At 54.1% G+C, this 17,242-nt stretch overlaps 2 protein-coding genes and 2 non-coding genes across 4 annotated transcripts; 2 read left to right on the forward strand and 2 right to left on the reverse strand.

Moving 5' to 3' along the window:
• Positions 1-1,374: 1,374 nt before the first annotated feature.
• Positions 1,375-5,492, reverse strand: LOC135458153 (glutathione S-transferase 2-like). The gene is made up of 8 exons (XM_064733123.1): positions 5,374-5,492; positions 5,108-5,183; positions 4,541-4,605; positions 4,371-4,452; positions 2,885-2,985; positions 2,207-2,302; positions 2,026-2,136; positions 1,375-1,529 (listed from the first exon to the last, which is right to left on the reverse strand). The coding sequence occupies exons 1-8, from the start codon at positions 5,407-5,409 to the stop codon at positions 1,434-1,436; spliced, it is 663 nt and encodes a 220-aa protein (XP_064589193.1). The 5' UTR covers positions 5,410-5,492; the 3' UTR covers positions 1,375-1,433.
• Positions 5,493-7,889: 2,397 nt separating this feature from the next.
• On the forward strand, positions 7,890-7,962 carry TRNAK-CUU (transfer RNA lysine (anticodon CUU)). The gene has a single exon. It is a non-coding gene; the product is annotated as a tRNA-Lys (tRNA).
• A 1,257-nt stretch (positions 7,963-9,219) lies between these two features.
• On the reverse strand, positions 9,220-13,535 carry LOC135458154 (glutathione S-transferase 2). The gene is made up of 8 exons (XM_064733124.1): positions 13,423-13,535; positions 13,185-13,260; positions 12,557-12,621; positions 12,391-12,472; positions 10,996-11,096; positions 10,341-10,436; positions 10,160-10,270; positions 9,220-9,380 (listed from the first exon to the last, which is right to left on the reverse strand). Exons 1-8 carry the CDS (start codon positions 13,456-13,458, stop codon positions 9,285-9,287), a joined length of 663 nt encoding a protein of 220 aa, XP_064589194.1. The 5' UTR covers positions 13,459-13,535; the 3' UTR covers positions 9,220-9,284.
• Positions 13,536-15,909: 2,374 nt separating this feature from the next.
• On the forward strand, positions 15,910-15,982 carry TRNAK-CUU (transfer RNA lysine (anticodon CUU)). Its single transcript has one exon. It is a non-coding gene; the product is annotated as a tRNA-Lys (tRNA).
• Positions 15,983-17,242: the final 1,260 nt, after the last annotated feature.

Consider the following 17,242-nt stretch of genomic DNA (forward strand, 5'->3'; position numbering starts at 1 on the left):
CCGGTGATTTCCCCTTATCCCATGATTTCCCCTTATCCTGGGACTTCTTCCCCTTATCCCGGGGGTCCCCTCCTATCCCGGGGGTTCCCCTTATCCCCGCCTTATCCCGGAGGTCCCCCTTATCCCCTGGCTCCCCCTTATCCCGGGATTTCTTTCCCTTATCCCGGGAGTCCCTCTTATCTGATCCCCATTATCTCGGGGATCCCCCTTATCCCGGGACTTCTTCCCCCCTTATCCCACCTTATCCCGGGGGTCCCTCTTATCCCAGGATTTCCCCTTATCCGGGGGTCCCCTCCTATCCCGGGTGCCCCCCTTTATCCCGGGGCTCTGCGGCCCCCCCAGGCTCCCCCTTAGCAGAGGATTCTGTGCCTCCCGCCCACCTGCACAGAACCCCCTTAACCCGGCCCCCCCCCCTTATCCCGGGATTCCCTCTTATTCCGGGGGCCCCTCTTATCCCGGGGGTCCGCCATATCCAGGGGCTCTGCGCCCCTCAAACTCAGTGGGGTCCCCATTAGCAGAGGCTTTTTTGGGTCATCCCGGCCTGCACGTAACCCTCTTATCCCGGGCATCGCCCTTATCTCTGAGATTTCCCCTTATCGGATCCCCCTTATTCCGGGATTCCCCCTTATCCCGGGGGCTCCACAACCCCCCAAACCCCATGGGGTTCCCCGAATCTCGGGAGTTTTGTGACCCTCCTACCCCCATGGGAACCCCCTCGTATGGAGGGTTCTGTGACCACCCCGAACTCCATGGCGTCCCCCTTATTCTGGGTGTGTCTGTGGCCGCCCCAAGTTCTATGAGGGTCCCCATTAATGGGGGTTGTGTGACCCACCCCATCCCCGTGGCTTTGTGACCCCCTGAATTCCATAGGGTCCTCCTCATCCGAGGGGTTCTGTGGCACACTCCATCCATCCCCACGGGACCACTTTATTCTGGGGGTGCTGCCACCCCACAAACTCCATGGGGTCCCCTTATTCTGCAGCCACTTAAATTCGTTTAAATTTCTCTGCAGCCCCATTAAATTCCTTTAGGGTTCCCCCTTTTCCTGGGGGAAATTTTCAGCCCCCCAAACTCCATGGGAAGCCCCTTATCCTGGGGGCCATGAGTCCCTCTATGATCATCCCCTCAAGCTTCATTGGGGTCCCCCCTTTCAATCCCCTCAGCTGCAGGGGTGTCTCCCTTATCCTGGGGGGATGGGGACCCCACCTTGCTCCCCACAGCCTCCACAGGGGTCCCCTTTATTATGGGGGTCCCCTAGGAATGGCTCCTCACATCCCACAGCCAGGAGGGTCCCAACCCCACAAATGAGGAGTTACCCCCACTCCCCCCGCAGCCCCTCAGCAGCTCAGGGAGGAGGTACAGACACGGCACAGACAAGGGGGAGCCGCCGAGGTTTATTGGGGGGATTTGGGGGAGCAGGGGGCTTCAATCCCTCACTCCTTGGTGCTGGACCACTTGGCCGTGCGCCAGAAAACCGGGGTCTTCATGAAGCGCCCGGAGCGCATGTAGGCAGAGACCTTGTCCAGGGCCTGGGGGACACATGGGGACATGTGGGGACAGGGGACACACCACGGGGACAGGGGTGAGACTGGGATGGGGACAGGGATGGGCACACTGGGGTGGCTGGGATGGCGACAGGGACACTGGGTATTGGGGACAGGGATGGAAACTCTAGGGTGTCTGAGATGGGGCCACAGGGATGGCTGGGATGCGGACAGAGACACCAGGGTGCTTGGAACAGGGATGGGAACACCATGGGGTCAGGGATGGGGACACTGGGATGTCTGAGAGGGGCACAGGGACACAGGGGTGTTGGGGACAGGGATAGGGACACCAGGGGTCCAGTGCTGGGTTCACAGGGGTGACAGGAATGGGATGGAGACAGAAACACCGGGGATTTTAGGATGGGGCTTGGGATGGGACAAGGACACACCCTGAGGTGTCAGGGAAGGGGACACCGAGTGTCAGGGACAGAGGTGGGGCCAGGACACCGTGGTGGCCCCGGGCTGTTCCGGCCCCGCTCACCTCGAAGCGCTGCAGGAACTGCGCCAGGTTTCCCTTCAGCTCGGGGCATTCAGGCACGAACATGAGTAGCCGGTCCAGCACATCGTAGGCCACGAAGTCCACGAAGGTGAGCTGCGGGAGGGCCGGGGGGGTCAGACCCCACAGAGACTCCCCAAACCCACCCCCAGCATCCCCCACCAACCTTCTGCCCTGCAAACCAGGGCCGGGAGCCCAGGAACCGCGACAGCTCCTGCAGCTTCTTGGGCAGCTGCTCCAGGAACGCCGGCTTCAGCTTCTCCTGCAGGGCAGGGGGGGCACAGTTTGGGGGGCTGCTAACCCAGGCCCCCCAGAACCCAGGGGCATCACCCCCAGTGCAGCCAGGACAGGGATGTGCCCCCGTGCCAGGGGTGGCTCAGTGCCCCACATGGGGGATGTCACTGATGTATTTGATGGAAAATCCTTTTGCCAGGATTTTTTCTCCTGGCAAAAGGATTTTTTTGAGAGGCCTCAGAAATGAAATGTAAACAATGGTTTACATTACAGATAACAATGGTTATCTGCTGCTGTGGGATGTGGCAGGTGCATCTTTGATTGGTCTCATGTAGTTGTTGTTAATTAATGGACAATCACAGTCAGCTGGCTTGGACTCTCTGGTCAGTCACAAGATCTTATTGTCATTATTTTCTTGCCTTCAGATGAAATCCTTTCTCTTTCTTTAGTGTAGTTTTAGTATAGCATTTTCTTTTCATATAATATAAAACAGTAAATCAGCCTTCTGAAACATAGCATCAAGATTCTCATCTCTTCCCTTGTCCTGGGGACCCTCAAACACCCCCACAGGGTGGATCTGTCCCCCCGTGACACCCCCAGGGGCACTCACAAAGTCAGGGCTGTAGCAGAGACGGGCAAAATCCATCCTCAAATCCATCAGCTGGTTTTCCAGCACGTCCACACGCTGCTTCTCCTCCTCTGTCTCACCACCTGCAGGGAGGGGAGGCGTCAGCCCATGTGAAAATGTAGATTTTATGATTGGCTTTTCAAACCTACTAAAATGATTATTATATGTGTTGTGTTAGAAAGTTATGCTGTATTAATTTTTTAAGTAGTGTGTTAAATGTAGTTCAGGTTATAACATAATGTTAAAATAGAAACCACATATGTGAGATATATTTTTAAGAAAGGAATGAGGTACTTATGGAGGGGTTTGACAGCTGGCCTGCAAGCAAAGCTGAGTTAATAGAAGTAACAATTGATGATTTTAAAGTGTATCCATAGCAAGGAAGAAGACAAGGCCATCAGCATGGAAACCGATAAGAAAAGATACATGAAAATTTTTGTAAGCTAGACTACGTGTCTAAGTAGATGTGAATACGTGCCTTATTGAATTTCTGTAAAACTTTTGCCTATTGACGTTAATTGCTTTGCACCAATGAATATAATAAGTTATTGTGATGTAGTTAATGACTTAAGATCACGCTTTGTTAAGAGTATATAAACTAGAGAACACGCAGAATGAAAACTTTTTTCTTCTTGAACCCTGATCACGTGTGTGTGTCACGTCCAGTTTAACAGTAACAGTACTGGCACAGAGATAGCAGCCACAGGAAACCTAAATCTCTCAGAGAGGGGAATTTATTGCTCCCTTCTCAGAAGAAATGAACTTCTTCCCGCCTCACTCAACCCTGAAGATGCCGTCAGGATTAAGAGGAAGAAGTTGACGATGACCAAGCAGAATCTTTCGTTTGAATGGAATTTATGCATCACGCATGAGGTGTATGAACATGCAACAGGCTGTGTTTCTAAGGGTTAATCCTCTGTTAACGTGGGTCCTTTTTTGTGTTTATATTGCCCAGAAAGAGGTACTGTGAGTGTATGTAACTCTTTGTTCTTGTTGTCTCATATTGTTCTAATCCAAATTGTCCTAATTATTATTGCTGTAATTATACTGCCATTTTTATAGCAGCAGCAATATTATATTATATATATATAATATTATATATACTATACTATACTATACTATAATATTATTATATTATATACAATTATATAGTACCATATACTAAAATATACTATTATATACTATACTATACAATTATATTATAGTATATTACATTATTATATATTATATACCATTATTTATTATTATATACTATACTATACTATACTATACTATACTATACTATACTATACTATGCTATGCTACACTATGCTATACTATACTATTCTATTCTATTCTATTCTATTCTATTCTATTCTATTAATAATACTTTATTATAATTAGATTTTAAACTTTTAAAAAACAAGCGATTAGCGTTTTTCACAGCCCACCCCCCACAAACCCCAGGGATTGAGACCCCCCCACTCACACATGTTGTGCTTGCGGGCGATGTAGCGCAGGATGGCGTTGCTCTGGGTCAGTTTGGTGTTGCCGTCGATGAGGTACGGGAGCTGCGGGTGCCGGGGTGGGGTCAGCTCGGGAGACCCCCCTAAACCCCATCCCCCCCCACAAATCCCGCCCACAGCCCCCATCACCTACGTTGGGGAAATCGAGCCCCAGCTTCTCCTTCTCGTTGGTCCAGTCGCTCGTGTCATAGTCAGGGGCTGGGGAGGCAGAGAGATTGGGGGGCGGTCCCCCAGACCCTCTGCCCCACTGGTGGCACTCACAGTAATGGCGGGGGGTGCGGGCATAGGGGATATCCCATTCCCATCCCAGACCCTCTGTCCCTCGCTTGTCATTGGGAGTGCCCCCACCCCACAACCTCTGCCCCACTCATCACACCCACAGCAATTGGGGATGTGGGCACTGGGGAGGTGTATCCCGCCCAAGACCCTCTGCCCCACGCGTGACACCCGCAGCAATGGGGGGTGCGGGCATTGGGGATGTCTCCCCCCCGCCCCGGGGCAGCCCCTGCCCCCTCCCGGGACAGACACGGGAGAACGTTGGCACTGAGAGGGGTCAAGGTCCTTTTACTGGGGGAGGGGCAAAGGTGGCAGGAGGGGGGCCGGAACACGTTGCCAAGTGGGGGCGTCCCCCCCTTTCTGACAAGATCGAGGGGCTGGGGGTGAAAGGATATGGGGGTCCCACCCCCCTGCCCCGCCTCACCTGGGCCGGCGCGGTACTGGCGCTCCTGGTACGGGGTGTCCGTGTACTCCAGCAGCAGGCGGATGGCGTGGGCCAGCTGGGGGCACAGCACCCGCTTTTGGCACCCCAGAGACCCCCGGACCTCTCCCCCACACCCCGGGACCCCCCGCACTCCCACATCGCTCTGGCCCCCCCGAACCCTTACATCGCTCTGGGACCCCCAGCATCCCCGCACCCGTACCCCCCCCGTCGCCAGCGTGCCACCGTCCCCCCTCGGTGCCACTCACACCACGGATGTCCCAGTAGCCCAGTGTGACCACCATGGTGACACTCGCCCGAGCTTCTGCGAGAACACGGACCAGGACGGACTGGGACGGACCGGGACAGGACCCTCCCCGTGGAGTGAGAACTGCAGGCTCGGTGCCCGGGCGTCCCGCCAGCGCTGCCGCTGCCACCGCCGCTCGCAATCCGCCCTCTGACCCTCCCACATCACCCTGGGCACCCCCAAACCCAAGGCATGAGGGCACACACAACCCCCTTCTGTGCCTCAGTTTCCCTCTGAGGCTGTGCTCCCTCCCTCCCTTCACTTCGACTCTGGTGTTTTACTTAAATATTTTTATTTTTCATGTTCGGTTAGGTTTTTCTCAAAACTTTGTGTTTTCCCAGGAATGCCAGCTCCAGATGCAGATGAGCAGCACTGGGATGGGAAACTGCAGGGACACAGGGGGCAGTGCCTCAAAGGGATGGGAGAAGCCTGGTCTGGCCCGATTTGGGCCACAAACAAACATCTCCTGGGAGTCTTGGGGACAGGGACACATGTCACCTGCTGCACCCCTTCCCTTCATCCCTGAGGTGGTGAGGATGAAACATTCCCCATGCCACCCCCTGCCTTCCTCCCTGTGGTGATGAGGATGGAGCATCCCCCAGCAGGCACCATCCCCCTGTGCTCTGGGCCACTGTGTCCCCAGCGACAGCAGAGACCTCAGCTCTGGGTTCCTCTGGTTGTCCCCACGGGGAGGAAGAGCAGGCTGAGAGGGCACCAGGGTTAAGGAGCATCAGGACCCAGGTGGGGCTGGGCTGGCACTCCCACACTGCCACCACAGCAGCACCCAGCACCCCGACTTGTCACTGGGAGGTAAATCCAGGATCCCCTGGCTGTGCCCTCACCGTGTCACCTCCTCGTGCCAGCAGGGCCCAAGCCAGCAAGGAGACCCCTGTTAAAAACAACAGAAAAGGACAAAAAAAAAGCGCCCATAAAACAACCAAAGCAAGATGAGATGGAGAGGACTCAACAAACAACTCAACAAAAACCTGCACCCCAATCCAGCTCCAACCCCAAACCAAGCCCAACTGGACTCCAATTCAATTCCAACCCAACTCAAATTCCAGCTCCCAACCCAACCCTAAGACAAATCCCTTTTTTTTAATCTCAACCCTACTCCAAACCTACTCCAACCCCAACTTCAACCCAACCTACCCTAATCTAATTCCAAACCCAACTCCAACCCCCACTCCACGCCCAGCATTAATCCCACTCCAAACCCACTCTACCCTAACTCCAATCACACTCCAGCTCCACTCCAGTTCCAGGTTTAATCCCACTCCCATCCCCACTCAAATTCCATCTTTAATCCTACTCCAAACCCACTCCAGCCTCACTCCCATCCCACACCAATCCCAGCTTTAATCCCACTCAAGCCCCACTCCCACCCTAACTCCGGTCCCACTCCAACCCCAAATTTAATCCAGCTCCACCCCCACTCCAATCCCAACTCCAATCTGTCCTAGGGTAACGTTATGATGTTTGGATCCCCATTCATGTGTTCTGTTTATGCTGGATATGATGTTCTCTGCCTTTAAGACTTGCTCTGAAGAGTGCAAGTATTGTTTAGGTTTTCTCATCAGCCTGCCGGGACACAGAGACACTAGTTAGTGCGGCTTTTGCTTTTGCTGCTTTTGCTTTTTGCTTTGCTCTCTCTCTCTCGCTCTTGCTTCTGCTTTGCCTCTGCTCACTGTTGCTTCTGCTCATTAGCTAGTTTAGCTAAAGAGTCCAACTTTCTTCCTGGACTGTTTCTCCTTTCCTTTTTTCAACCATCCCGAACCTGCCCCAGGCTGGGACCTGGGAACACGAAGAGTTTGCACCTTGTGGCTGCAGCAGCTGCCCCAGCGCCGGAGGGACTGAGAACAGAGCGACCACTCCTGAGAGAGACTTTCTGAATTTGTCATCTTTTTCAGAGTGGTGTCATCTGGTATTGTTCATTTTGTGTGCTGGGGGGTGCCGTGCCTGTTAAATAAACAGGTTCTTTCCACTTCTCTCCGAGGAATTCTTCCCAAACCGGTTGTGGGGAGGGGCCATGTGGTGTTGCTTTCTGGAGGGGCCCTCCTTTGGAAATTCTCTACCAAATTTAACCTAAACCAGGAGAAAATCTTGGCACCCACTGAGGTGTTGCACTTCCTTTCTGGTGAGTGAATTTTCCAGAGGAGAATATTGGAGCCCCTCCTGCCCATGGGGTCCTAGTCCAGTGAAGAGACCACCCTGCCTGACCTTGCTACCTACAGCTTCGATTTCAGTGAGTATCTCTGCTCCTTAGTGGGGGTAGAAGCTCGAATAACATTCTCTGCCGTAAGTTCTGTTCTTTTTCCCTCTTGCATACTAGGCTGCGCAGCCCATGGAGCAGGAGTGATCGCATCCTAGGCTTTAGCTCAGTGTGGCGTTGTTTTGCCGCTTTTGGAATTGGCGGCGCCACCTTGGAGGACTGGGAGAGCTCTCCCTGCCCCTCCCCTCGGCTCGGCAGTACGGCTTGCCCAGCTAGCTCAGTCGGTAGAGCATGAGACTCTTAATCTCAGGGTCGTGGCTTCGTGCCCCACGTTGGGCGCCAAAATATTGGAATATGATCCCAATATTACCTGGCTGGGATGGAACATGCCTGGGCTCGTCTGGCCCTTGCTGCTTGACCAGCAGTGGCAGCTGTGGTGTTTTCAGCTCAGAGACCCGTGGCTAGCTGGATGCTGCAGCTGACACTTGGAACAAATCCAGGCAAGCAGGAACTCAGTTTACCTCTGAGGGAAAGGGTTCAGGCGATGGTGAAGAGGAAAAGGAGACAGATTCTGTCGGAGGGTTAAATCCAGAGCTTTATTCAAGGGTCACAGATCTCTTGGTAACAGCTCCAAAAGAAACCCGACCGTGGGGTCCCTGTGTCCTTTTATGCTTGGGGGCAAGGGGAGGGAAGGGATAGGTGTGCTACCAACCAGGTGGGAGGGGGGGAGTCTCAGGGGACAATGGCACCTTGACAGGCCAATGACCCCAGGACTGAGGGGCATCTTTTGAGCTTCTCCAATCAGACGATGGCCTTGCTGGCCTTACTGAGATTGACGGACAGCTCTCAGCAGGAGGATTCTGTGCCTCCCCCCCCGCACAGAACTCCCTTATCCCAGGAGTTCCACGACCCCCCAAACCACATGGGGTTCCCCGAAATCTGGGAGTTCTGCATCCCCCCGTTATTCTGCGGTGTCTGCGGCCGCCCCAAGTTCTAGGAGAGTCCCCCATAACAGGGGGTTCTGTGAACCTCCCTATCCCCGCGGCTTTGTGACCCCCTGAATTCCATGGGGTCCTCCTCATCCAAGGGGTTCTGTGGCACACCCCATCCATCCCCACGGGACCACTTTATTCTGGGGGCGCTGACACCCCACAAACTCCATGGGGTCCCTTTGTTCTAGGGCTCTGCAGCCCCTTAAATTCCTGTCAATTCCTGTCAATTCCTTTCAATTCCTCTGCAGCCCCTTTAAATTCCTTTAGGATTCCCCCTTTTCCTGGGGGAAATTTTCAGCCCCCCAAACTCCATGGGAAGCCCCTTATCCTGGGGGCCATGGGTCCCTCTGTGACCACCCCCTCAAGCTTCATTGAGGTCCCCTCTTTCAATCCCCTCAGCTGCAGGGGTGTCTCCCTTATCCTAGGGGAATAGGGACCCCACCTTGCTCCCCACAGCCTCCACAGGGGTCCCCCTTATCCCAGGGGTCCCCTAGGAATGGCTCCCCCCATCCCAGACCCAGGAGGATCCCAACCCCTCTCCCAGCTCCCCCCGCAGCCCCTCAACAGCTCAGGGAGGAGGTACAGACACGGCACAGACAAGGGGGAGCCCCTCGAGGTTTATTGGGGGGATTTGGGAGTGTTTTGGGGGTGCAGGGGGGGGTCCATCCCTCACTCCTTGGTGTTGCACCACTTGGCCGTGCGCCAGAAAACCGGGGTCTTCATGAAGCGCCCTGAGCGCATGTAGGCAGAGATCTTGTCCAGGGCCTGGGGGACACATGGGGACACGTGGGGACAGGGGACACATCATGGGGACAGGGGTGGGGACACCAGGGTGTTGGGGACAGGGGTGGGGACACTGGGGCCTTTGGGATGGGGACACTGGGGTCTTTGGGATAGGGATGTCTGAGGTGGGGACAGGGGTGGGGACACTGGGGTGGCTGGGATGGGCACAGGGACACTGGGGTGTTTGGGACAGGGTCAGGGACACCAGGATGTTTGGGACAGGGCCAGGGCCACTGAGGTGTTTGGGACAAGGATGGGGACAGGGGTGTCTGGGAGGGGCACATGCACACTGGGATGTTTGGGGACAGGGATGTCTGAGATGGCAAGAGGGGCTCCAGGGTGTTGGGGAGAGGGATGGGACCAATGGGATGTGTGAGATGGGGACAGTGGGATGGCGGGGATGGGGACAGGGACACCAGGGATTTTGGGACAGGAATGAGAACACCAGAGGGTCAGGGATGGGGACAGAGATGGACCCTGAGGTGTCAGGAATTGGGACAGGGACATTGGAGTATCGGGAATGAGATGGGGACATTAGTTGTAAGTGCTCGGGACACCAGGGTTCCAGGGCTGGGGTCACAGGGGTGACAGGAATGGGATGGAGACAGAAACACCGGGGATTTTAGGACGGGGCTTGGGATGGGACAAGGACACAGCACTGAGGTGTCAGGGAAGGGGACACCGAGTGTCAGGGACGGAGGTGGGGCCGGGACACCGCGCTGGCCCCACCTCTGTCCCTGGGCTGTCCCGGCCCCGCTCACCTCGAAGCGCTGCAGGAACTGCGCCAGGTTTCCCTTCAGCTCGGGGCACTCAGGCACGAACATGCGCTGCTGGTCCAGCACATCATAGGCCAGGAAGTCCACGAAGGTGAGCTGGGGGAGGGCCAGGGGGGGTCAGACCCCACAGAGACTCCCCAAAACCCCCCCAGCATCTCCCACCAACCTTCTGCCCTGCAAACCAGGGCCGGGAGCCCAGGAACCGCGACAGCTCCTGCAGCTTCTTGGGCAGCTGCTCCAGGAACGCCGGCTTCAGCTTCTCCTGCAGGGCAGGGGGGGCACAGTTTGGGGGGCTGCTAACCCAGGCCCCCCAGAACCCAGGGGCATCACCCCCAGGGCAGCCAGGCCAGGGATGGGCCCCCGTGCCAGGGGTGGCTCAGTGTCCCACATGGGGGATGTCACTGATGTATTTGATGGAAAATCCTTTTGCCAGGATCTTTTCTCCTGAGACGTTGAGAGGCGTCAGAAATGAAATGTAAACAATGGTTATCTGCTGCTGTGGGATGTGGCGGGTGCATCTTTGATTGGTCTCATGTAGTTGTTGTTAATTAATGGACAATCACAGTCCGACTGTCTGGGACTCTCTGGTCAGTCACAAGATTTTATTATCATTATTTTCTTGCCTTCTGATGAAATCCTTTCTCTTTCTTCAGTGTAGATTTAATATACCATATTCTTTTCAGATAATATATATCATAAAACAGTAAATCAGCCTTCTGAAACATGGAGTCAAGATTCTCATCTCTTCCCTCGTCCTGGGGACCCTCAAACACCCCCACAGGGTGGATCTGTCCCCCCGTGACACCCCCAGGGGCACTCACAAAGTCAGGGCTGTAGCAGACACGGGCGAAATTCATCCTCAAATCCATCAGCTGGTTTTCCAGCATGTCCACACGCTGCTTCTCCTCCTCTGTCTCACCACCTGCAGGGAGAGGAGGCGTCAGACCATGTGAAAATGCAGATTTTATGATTGGCTTTTCACAACTACTAAAATGATTATTATATGTGTTGTGTTAGAAAGTTATGCTGTATTAATTTTTTAAGTAGTGTGTTAAATATAGTGTTAGGTTATAACATAATGTTAAAATAGAAACCACATATGTGAGATATATTTTTAAGAAAGGAATGAGGTACTTATGGAGGGGTTTGACAGCTGGCCTGCAAGCAAAGCTGAGTTAATAGAAGTAACAATTGATGATTTTAAAGTGTATCCATAGCAAGGAAGAAGACAAGGCCATCAGCATGGAAACCGATAAGAAAAGATACAAGAAAATTTCTTTAAACTAGACTACATGTCTAAGTAGATGTGAAAACGTGCCTCATTGAATTTCTGTAAAACTTTTGCCAATTATATTGACGTTAATTGCTTTGCACCAATGAATATAATAAGTTATTGTGATGTAGTTAATGACTTAAGATCACGCTTTGTTAAGAGTATATAAACTAGAGAACACGCAGAATGAAAACTTTTTTCTTCTTGAAAAGAGAAGAAAAAAGAGAAGAGAACATCCTGATCACGTGTGTGTGTCACATCCAGTCTAACAGTAACACTACTGGCACTGAGATAGCAGCCAGAGGAAACTTTAATCTTTCAGAGAAAGGGAATTTATTGCTCCCTTATCAGATGAAATGAACTTCTTCCCACCTCGCTCAACCCTGATGATGCCGTCAGGATTAAGAGGAAGAAGTTGACGATGACCAAGCAGAATCTTTTGTTTGAATGGAATTTATGCATCACGCATGAGGTGTATGAACATGCAACAGGCTGTGTTTCTAAGGGTTAATCCTCTGTTAACGTGGGCCTTTTTTTGGGTTTATATTGCCCAGAAAGAGGTACCAGGACTGTCCTTAACTCTTTGTTCTTGTTGTCTCATATTGTTCTAATCCAAATTGTCCAAATTATTATTGCTGTAATTATACTACTATTTTTATAGTAGCAGAAATATCATATTTCATATATATATAATATTATATATACTATATGATACTCTTATATATACTATTATATACTATCATATACTATTATATCCCATTATATACTATACTATACTATACTATACTATACTATACTATACTATACTATACTATACTATTGTATTATATTATACATATAATACTTTACTATCATTACACTTTTAAACTTTGAAAAAACAAGTGATTGGCGTTTTCACAGCCCACCCCCCACAAACCCCAGGGATTGAGACCCCCCCACTCACACATGTTGTTCTTGCGGGCGATGTAGCGCAGGATGGCGTTGCTCTGGGTCAGTTTGGTGTTGCCGTCGATGAGGTACGGGAGCTGCGGGTGCCGGGGTGGGGGTCAGCTCGAGAGACCCCCCATAAACCCCCCCCCCAAATCCCCCCCACAGCCCCCATCACCTACGTTGGGGAAATCGAGCCCCAGCTTCTCCTTCTCGTTGGTCCAGTCGCTCGGGTCATAGTCAGGGGCTGGGGGGGCAGAGAGATTGGGGGGGCTCCCCCAGACCCTCTGCCCCACTCGTGGCACTCACAGTAAGGGGGAGGTGCAGGCACTGGGGGCATTGGGGGTTCCCGTTCCCACCCCCAGACCCTCTGCCCCACTCGTGGCACTCACAGTAATGGGGGTGCGGCATGGGGTGTCCCATTCCCATCCCAGACCCTCTGTCCCTCGCTTGCATTGGGAGTGGCCCACCCAACTCTCTGCCCACTCGTGACAGCCGCACAATGGGGGGGTGGGGCATTGGGGAGGTGTATCCCGCCCAAGACCCCTGCCCCACGCGTGACACCCAAAGCAATGGGGGGTGCGGCATTGGGGTGTCTCCCCCCGCCGCGGGGCAGCCCTTGCCACCTCCCGGGACAGACACGGGAGAACGTTGGCACTGAGAGAGTCAAGGTCCTTTTATTGGGGGGGACAAAGGTGGCAGGAGGGGGGCGGGACACGCGGCCAAGTGGGGGGGTCCGCCCCTTTCTGACAAGATCGAGGGTATGGGGGTGGGGGGATATGGGGGTCCCACCCCCCTGCCCCGCCTCACCTGGGCCGGGGCGGTACTGGCGCTCCTGGTACGGGGTGTCCGTGTACTCCAGCAGCAGGCGGATGGCGTGGGCCAGCTGGGGGCACAGCACCCGCTTTTGGCACCCCAGAGACCCCCAGACCTCTCCCCCACACCCCGGGAACCTCCTCACCCCACATCGCTCTGGGACCCCCCCCGAGCCCCACATCCCACAGCCGTCCCTCCCCCGTCCCCACCGTCCCCCCTCGGTGCCACTCACCCCACGGATGTCCCAGTAGCCCAGTGTGACCACCATGGTGACACTCGCCCGAGCTTCTGCGAGAACACGGACCAGGACGGACTGGGCGGGCTGGGACGGACCGGGACAGGACCGTCCCCTGTGCCCTCCCTCTGTCGTCAGCGCTGCAGGCTCTGTGCCCGGGCGTCCCGCCAGCGCTGCCGCTGCCGCCGCCGCTCGCAATCCGCCCTCTGACCCTCTCACATCACCCTGGGCACCCCCAAACCCAAGGCATGAGGGCACACACAACCCCCTTCTGGTCCTCAGTTTCCCTCTGGGGCTGCCCTCCCTCCCTCCCTTCACTTTGACTCCGGTGTTTTACTTAAATATTTTTATTTTTCATGATCGGTTAGGTTTTTCTCAAAACTTTGTTTTTTCCCAGGAATGCCGGCTCCAGATGCAGATGAGCAGCACTGGGATGGGAAACTGCAGGGACACAGGGGTCAGTGCCCCAAAGGGATGGGAGAAGCCTGGTCCAGCCTGATCTGGGCCACAAACAAACATCTCCTGGGAGTCTTGGGACAGGGACACATGTTCACCTGCGCCCCTTCCCTTCATCCCTGAGGTATGAGGATGAAACATTCCCCATGCCACTCCCTGCCTTCCTCCCTGTGGTGATGAGGATGGAGCATCCCCCAGCAGGCACCATCCCCCTGTGCTCTGGGCCACTGTGTCCCCAGCGACAGCAGAGACCTCAGCTCTGGGTTCCTCTGGTTGTCCCCACGGGGAGGAAGAGCAGGCTGAGAGGGCACCAGGGTTAAGGAGCATCAGGACCCAGGTGGGGCTGGGCTGGCACTCCCACACTGCCACCACAGCAGCACCCAGCACCCCGACTTGTCACTGGGAGGTAAATCCAGGACCCCCTGGCTGTGCCCTCACCGTGTCACCTCCTCGTGCCAGCAGGGCCCAAGCCAGCAAGGAGACCCCAGTTAAAAACAACAGAATAAGACAAAAACACCCACCCATGAAACAACCAAACCAAGATGAAACGGAGAGGACTCAACAAATGACTCAACAAAAACCTGCACCCTAATCCAGCTCCAACCCCAAACCAAGCCCAACTGGACTCCAATTCAATTCCAACCCAACTCCAATTCCAGCTCCCAACCCAACCCTAAGACAAATCCTATTCCAACCTCAACCCTACTCCAAACCTACTCCAACCCCAACTTCAACCCAACCAACCCTAATCTAATTCCAAACCCAACTCCAACCCCCACTCCACGCCCAGCATTAATCCCACTCCAAACCCACTCTACCCTAACTCCAATCACACTCCAACTCCACTCCAGTTCCAGGTTTAATCCCACTCCAATTCCATCTTTAATCCTACTCCAAACCCACTCCAGCCTCACTCCCATCCCACACCAATCCCAGCTTTAATCCCACTCAAGCCCCACTCTAACCCCAAATTTAATCCAGCTCCACCCCCACTCCAATCCCAACTCCAATCTGTCCTAGGGTAACGTTATGATGTTTGGATCCCCATTCCTGTGTTCTGTTTATGCTGGATATTATGTTCTCTGCCTTTAAGACTTGCTCTGAAGAGTGCAAGTTTTGTTTAGGTTTTCTTATCAGCCTGCCGGGACACAGAGACACTAGTTAGTGCGGCTTTTGCTTTTGCTGCTTTTGCTTTTTGCTTTGCTCTCTCTCTCGCTCTTGCTTCTGCTCTGCTTCTGCTTGCTTTTGCTTCTGCTCATTAGTTAGTTTAGCTAAACAGTCCAACTTTCTTCCTGGACTGTTTCTCCTTTCCTTTTTTCAACCATCCCGAACCTGCCCCAGACTGGGACCTGGGAACACGAAGAGTTTGCACCTTGGGACTGCAGCAGCTGCCCTAGTGCTGGAGGGACTGAGAACAGAGCGACCACCCCTGAGAGAGACTTTCTGAATTTGTCATCTTTTTCAGAGTGGTGTCATCTGGTATTGTTCATTTTGTGTGCTGGGGGGTGCCGTGCCTGTTAAATAAACAGGTTCTTTCCACTTCTCTCCGAGGAATTCTTCCCAAACCGGTTGTGGGGAGGGGCCGTGTGGGGTTGCTTTCTGGAGGGGCCCTCCTTTGGAAATTCTCTACCAAATTTGCCCTAAACCAGGAGAAAATCTTGGCGCCCACTGAGGTGTTGCACTTCCTTTCTGGTGAGTGAATTTTCCAGAGGAGAATATTGGAGCCCCTCCTGCCCGTGGGGTCCTAGTCCAGTGAAGAGACCACCCTGCCTGACCTTGCTACCTACAGCTTCGATTTCGGTATCTCTGCTCCTTAGTGGGGGTAGAAGCTCGAATAACATTCTCTGCCGTAAGTTCTGTTCTTTTCCCTCTTGCATACTAGGCTGCGCAGCCCATGGAGCAGGAGTGATCGCATCCTAGGCTTTAGCTCAGTGCGGCGTTGTTTTGCCGCTTTTGGAATTGGCGGCGCCACCTTGGAGGACTGGGAGAGCTCTCCCTGCCCCTCCCCTCGGCTCGGCAGCGCAGCTTGCCCAGCTAGCTCAGTCGGTAGAGCATGAGACTCTTAATCTCAGGGTCGTGGCTTCGTGCCCCACGTTGGGCGCCAAAATATTGGAATATGATCCCAATATTACCTGGCTGGGATGGAACGTGCCTGGGCTCATCTGGCCCTTGCTGCTTGACCAGAGGCAACAAATGTGGTGTTTTCAGCTCAGAGACACCCCTGGCTAGCTGGATGCTGCAGCTGGCACTTGGAACAAGTCCAGGCAAGCAGGAACTCAGTTTACCTCTGGGGGAAAGGGTTCAGGCGATGGTGAAGAGGAAAAGGAGACAGATTCTGTCGGAGGGTTAAATCCAGAGCTTTATTCAAGGGTCACAGATCTCTTGGTAACAGCTCCAAAAGAAACCCGACCGTGGGGTCCCTGTGTCCTTTTATGCTTGGGGGCAAGGGGAGGGAAGGGATAGGTGTGCTACCAACCAGGTGGGAGGGGGGGAGTCTCAGGGGACAATGGCACCTTGACAGGCCAATGACCCCAGGGCTGAGGGGCATCTTTTGAGCTTCTCCAATCAGACGATGGCCTTGCTGGCCTACTGCGATTGACGGACAGCTCTCAGCAGGAGGATTCTGTGCCTCCACTGCCCGCACAAAACTCCCTTATCCCAGGAGTTCCACGACCCCCCAAACCCCATGGGGTTCCCCAAATTCCGGGAGTTCTGTGTCCCCCCCTTATTCTGGGGTCTGCGGCCGCCCCAAGTTCTAGGAGAGTCCCCCTAACAGGGGGTTCTGTGACCCTCCCTATCCCCGTGGCTTTGTGACCCCCTGAATTCCATGGGGTCCTCCTCATCCGAGGGGTTCTGTGTCACACCCCATCCATCCCCACGGGACCACTTTATTCTGGGGGCACTGACACCCCACAAAATCCATGGAGTCCCCTTGTTCTGGGGCTCTGCAGCCCCTTAAATTCCTGTCAATTCCTGTCAATTCCTTTCAATTCCTCTGCAGCCCCTTTAAATTCCTTTAGGGTTCCCCCTTTTCCTGGGGGAAATTTTCAGCCCCCCAAACTCCATGGGAAGCCCCTTATCCTGGGGGCCATGGGTCCCTCTGTGACCCCCCCCTCAAGCTTCATTGGGGTCCCCCCTTTCAATCCCCTCAGCTGCAGGGGTGTCTCCCTTATCCTAGGGGAATAGGGACCCCACCTTGCTCCCCACAGCCTCCACAGGGGTCCCCTTTATTATGGGGGTCCCCTAGGAATGGCTCTCCCCATCCCCGACCCAGGAGGATCCCAACCCCACAAATGCGGGGCTCCCCCAGCTCCCCCCGCAGCTCCTCAGCAGCTCAGGCAGAAGGTACAGACACGGCACA

This window comes from Zonotrichia leucophrys, chromosome 26 (assembly GCF_028769735.1).
Source record: "Zonotrichia leucophrys gambelii isolate GWCS_2022_RI chromosome 26, RI_Zleu_2.0, whole genome shotgun sequence".
Classification (NCBI taxonomy): Eukaryota; Metazoa; Chordata; class Aves; order Passeriformes; family Passerellidae; genus Zonotrichia; species Zonotrichia leucophrys.

What these genes read in the sequence shown, in the direction of transcription:
- LOC135458153 (XM_064733123.1), bottom strand. Translation starts at nt 5,409, where the DNA reads ATGGTGGTCACACTGGGCTACTGGGACATCCGTGGT. An exon ending in GCTACTGGGACATCCGTGGT is followed by an intron (nt 5,184 to 5,373) that starts GTGAGTGGCACC and finishes CTGTGCCCCCAG; the next exon opens with CTGGCCCACGCCATCCGCCT. An exon ending in TCTGCTACAGCCCTGACTTT is followed by an intron (nt 2,303 to 2,884) that starts GTGAGTGCCCCT and finishes CCTGCCCTGCAG; the next exon opens with GAGAAGCTGAAGCCGGCGTT.
- LOC135458154 (XM_064733124.1), bottom strand. Translation starts at nt 13,458, where the DNA reads ATGGTGGTCACACTGGGCTACTGGGACATCCGTGGG. An exon ending in CCAGTACCGCCCCGGCCCAG is followed by an intron (nt 12,622 to 13,184) that starts GTGAGGCGGGGC and finishes CTGCCCCCCCAG; the next exon opens with CCCCTGACTATGACCCGAGC. An exon ending in AGTTCCTGCAGCGCTTCGAG is followed by an intron (nt 9,381 to 10,159) that starts GTGAGCGGGGCC and finishes TGTGTCCCCCAG; the next exon opens with GCCCTGGACAAGATCTCTGC.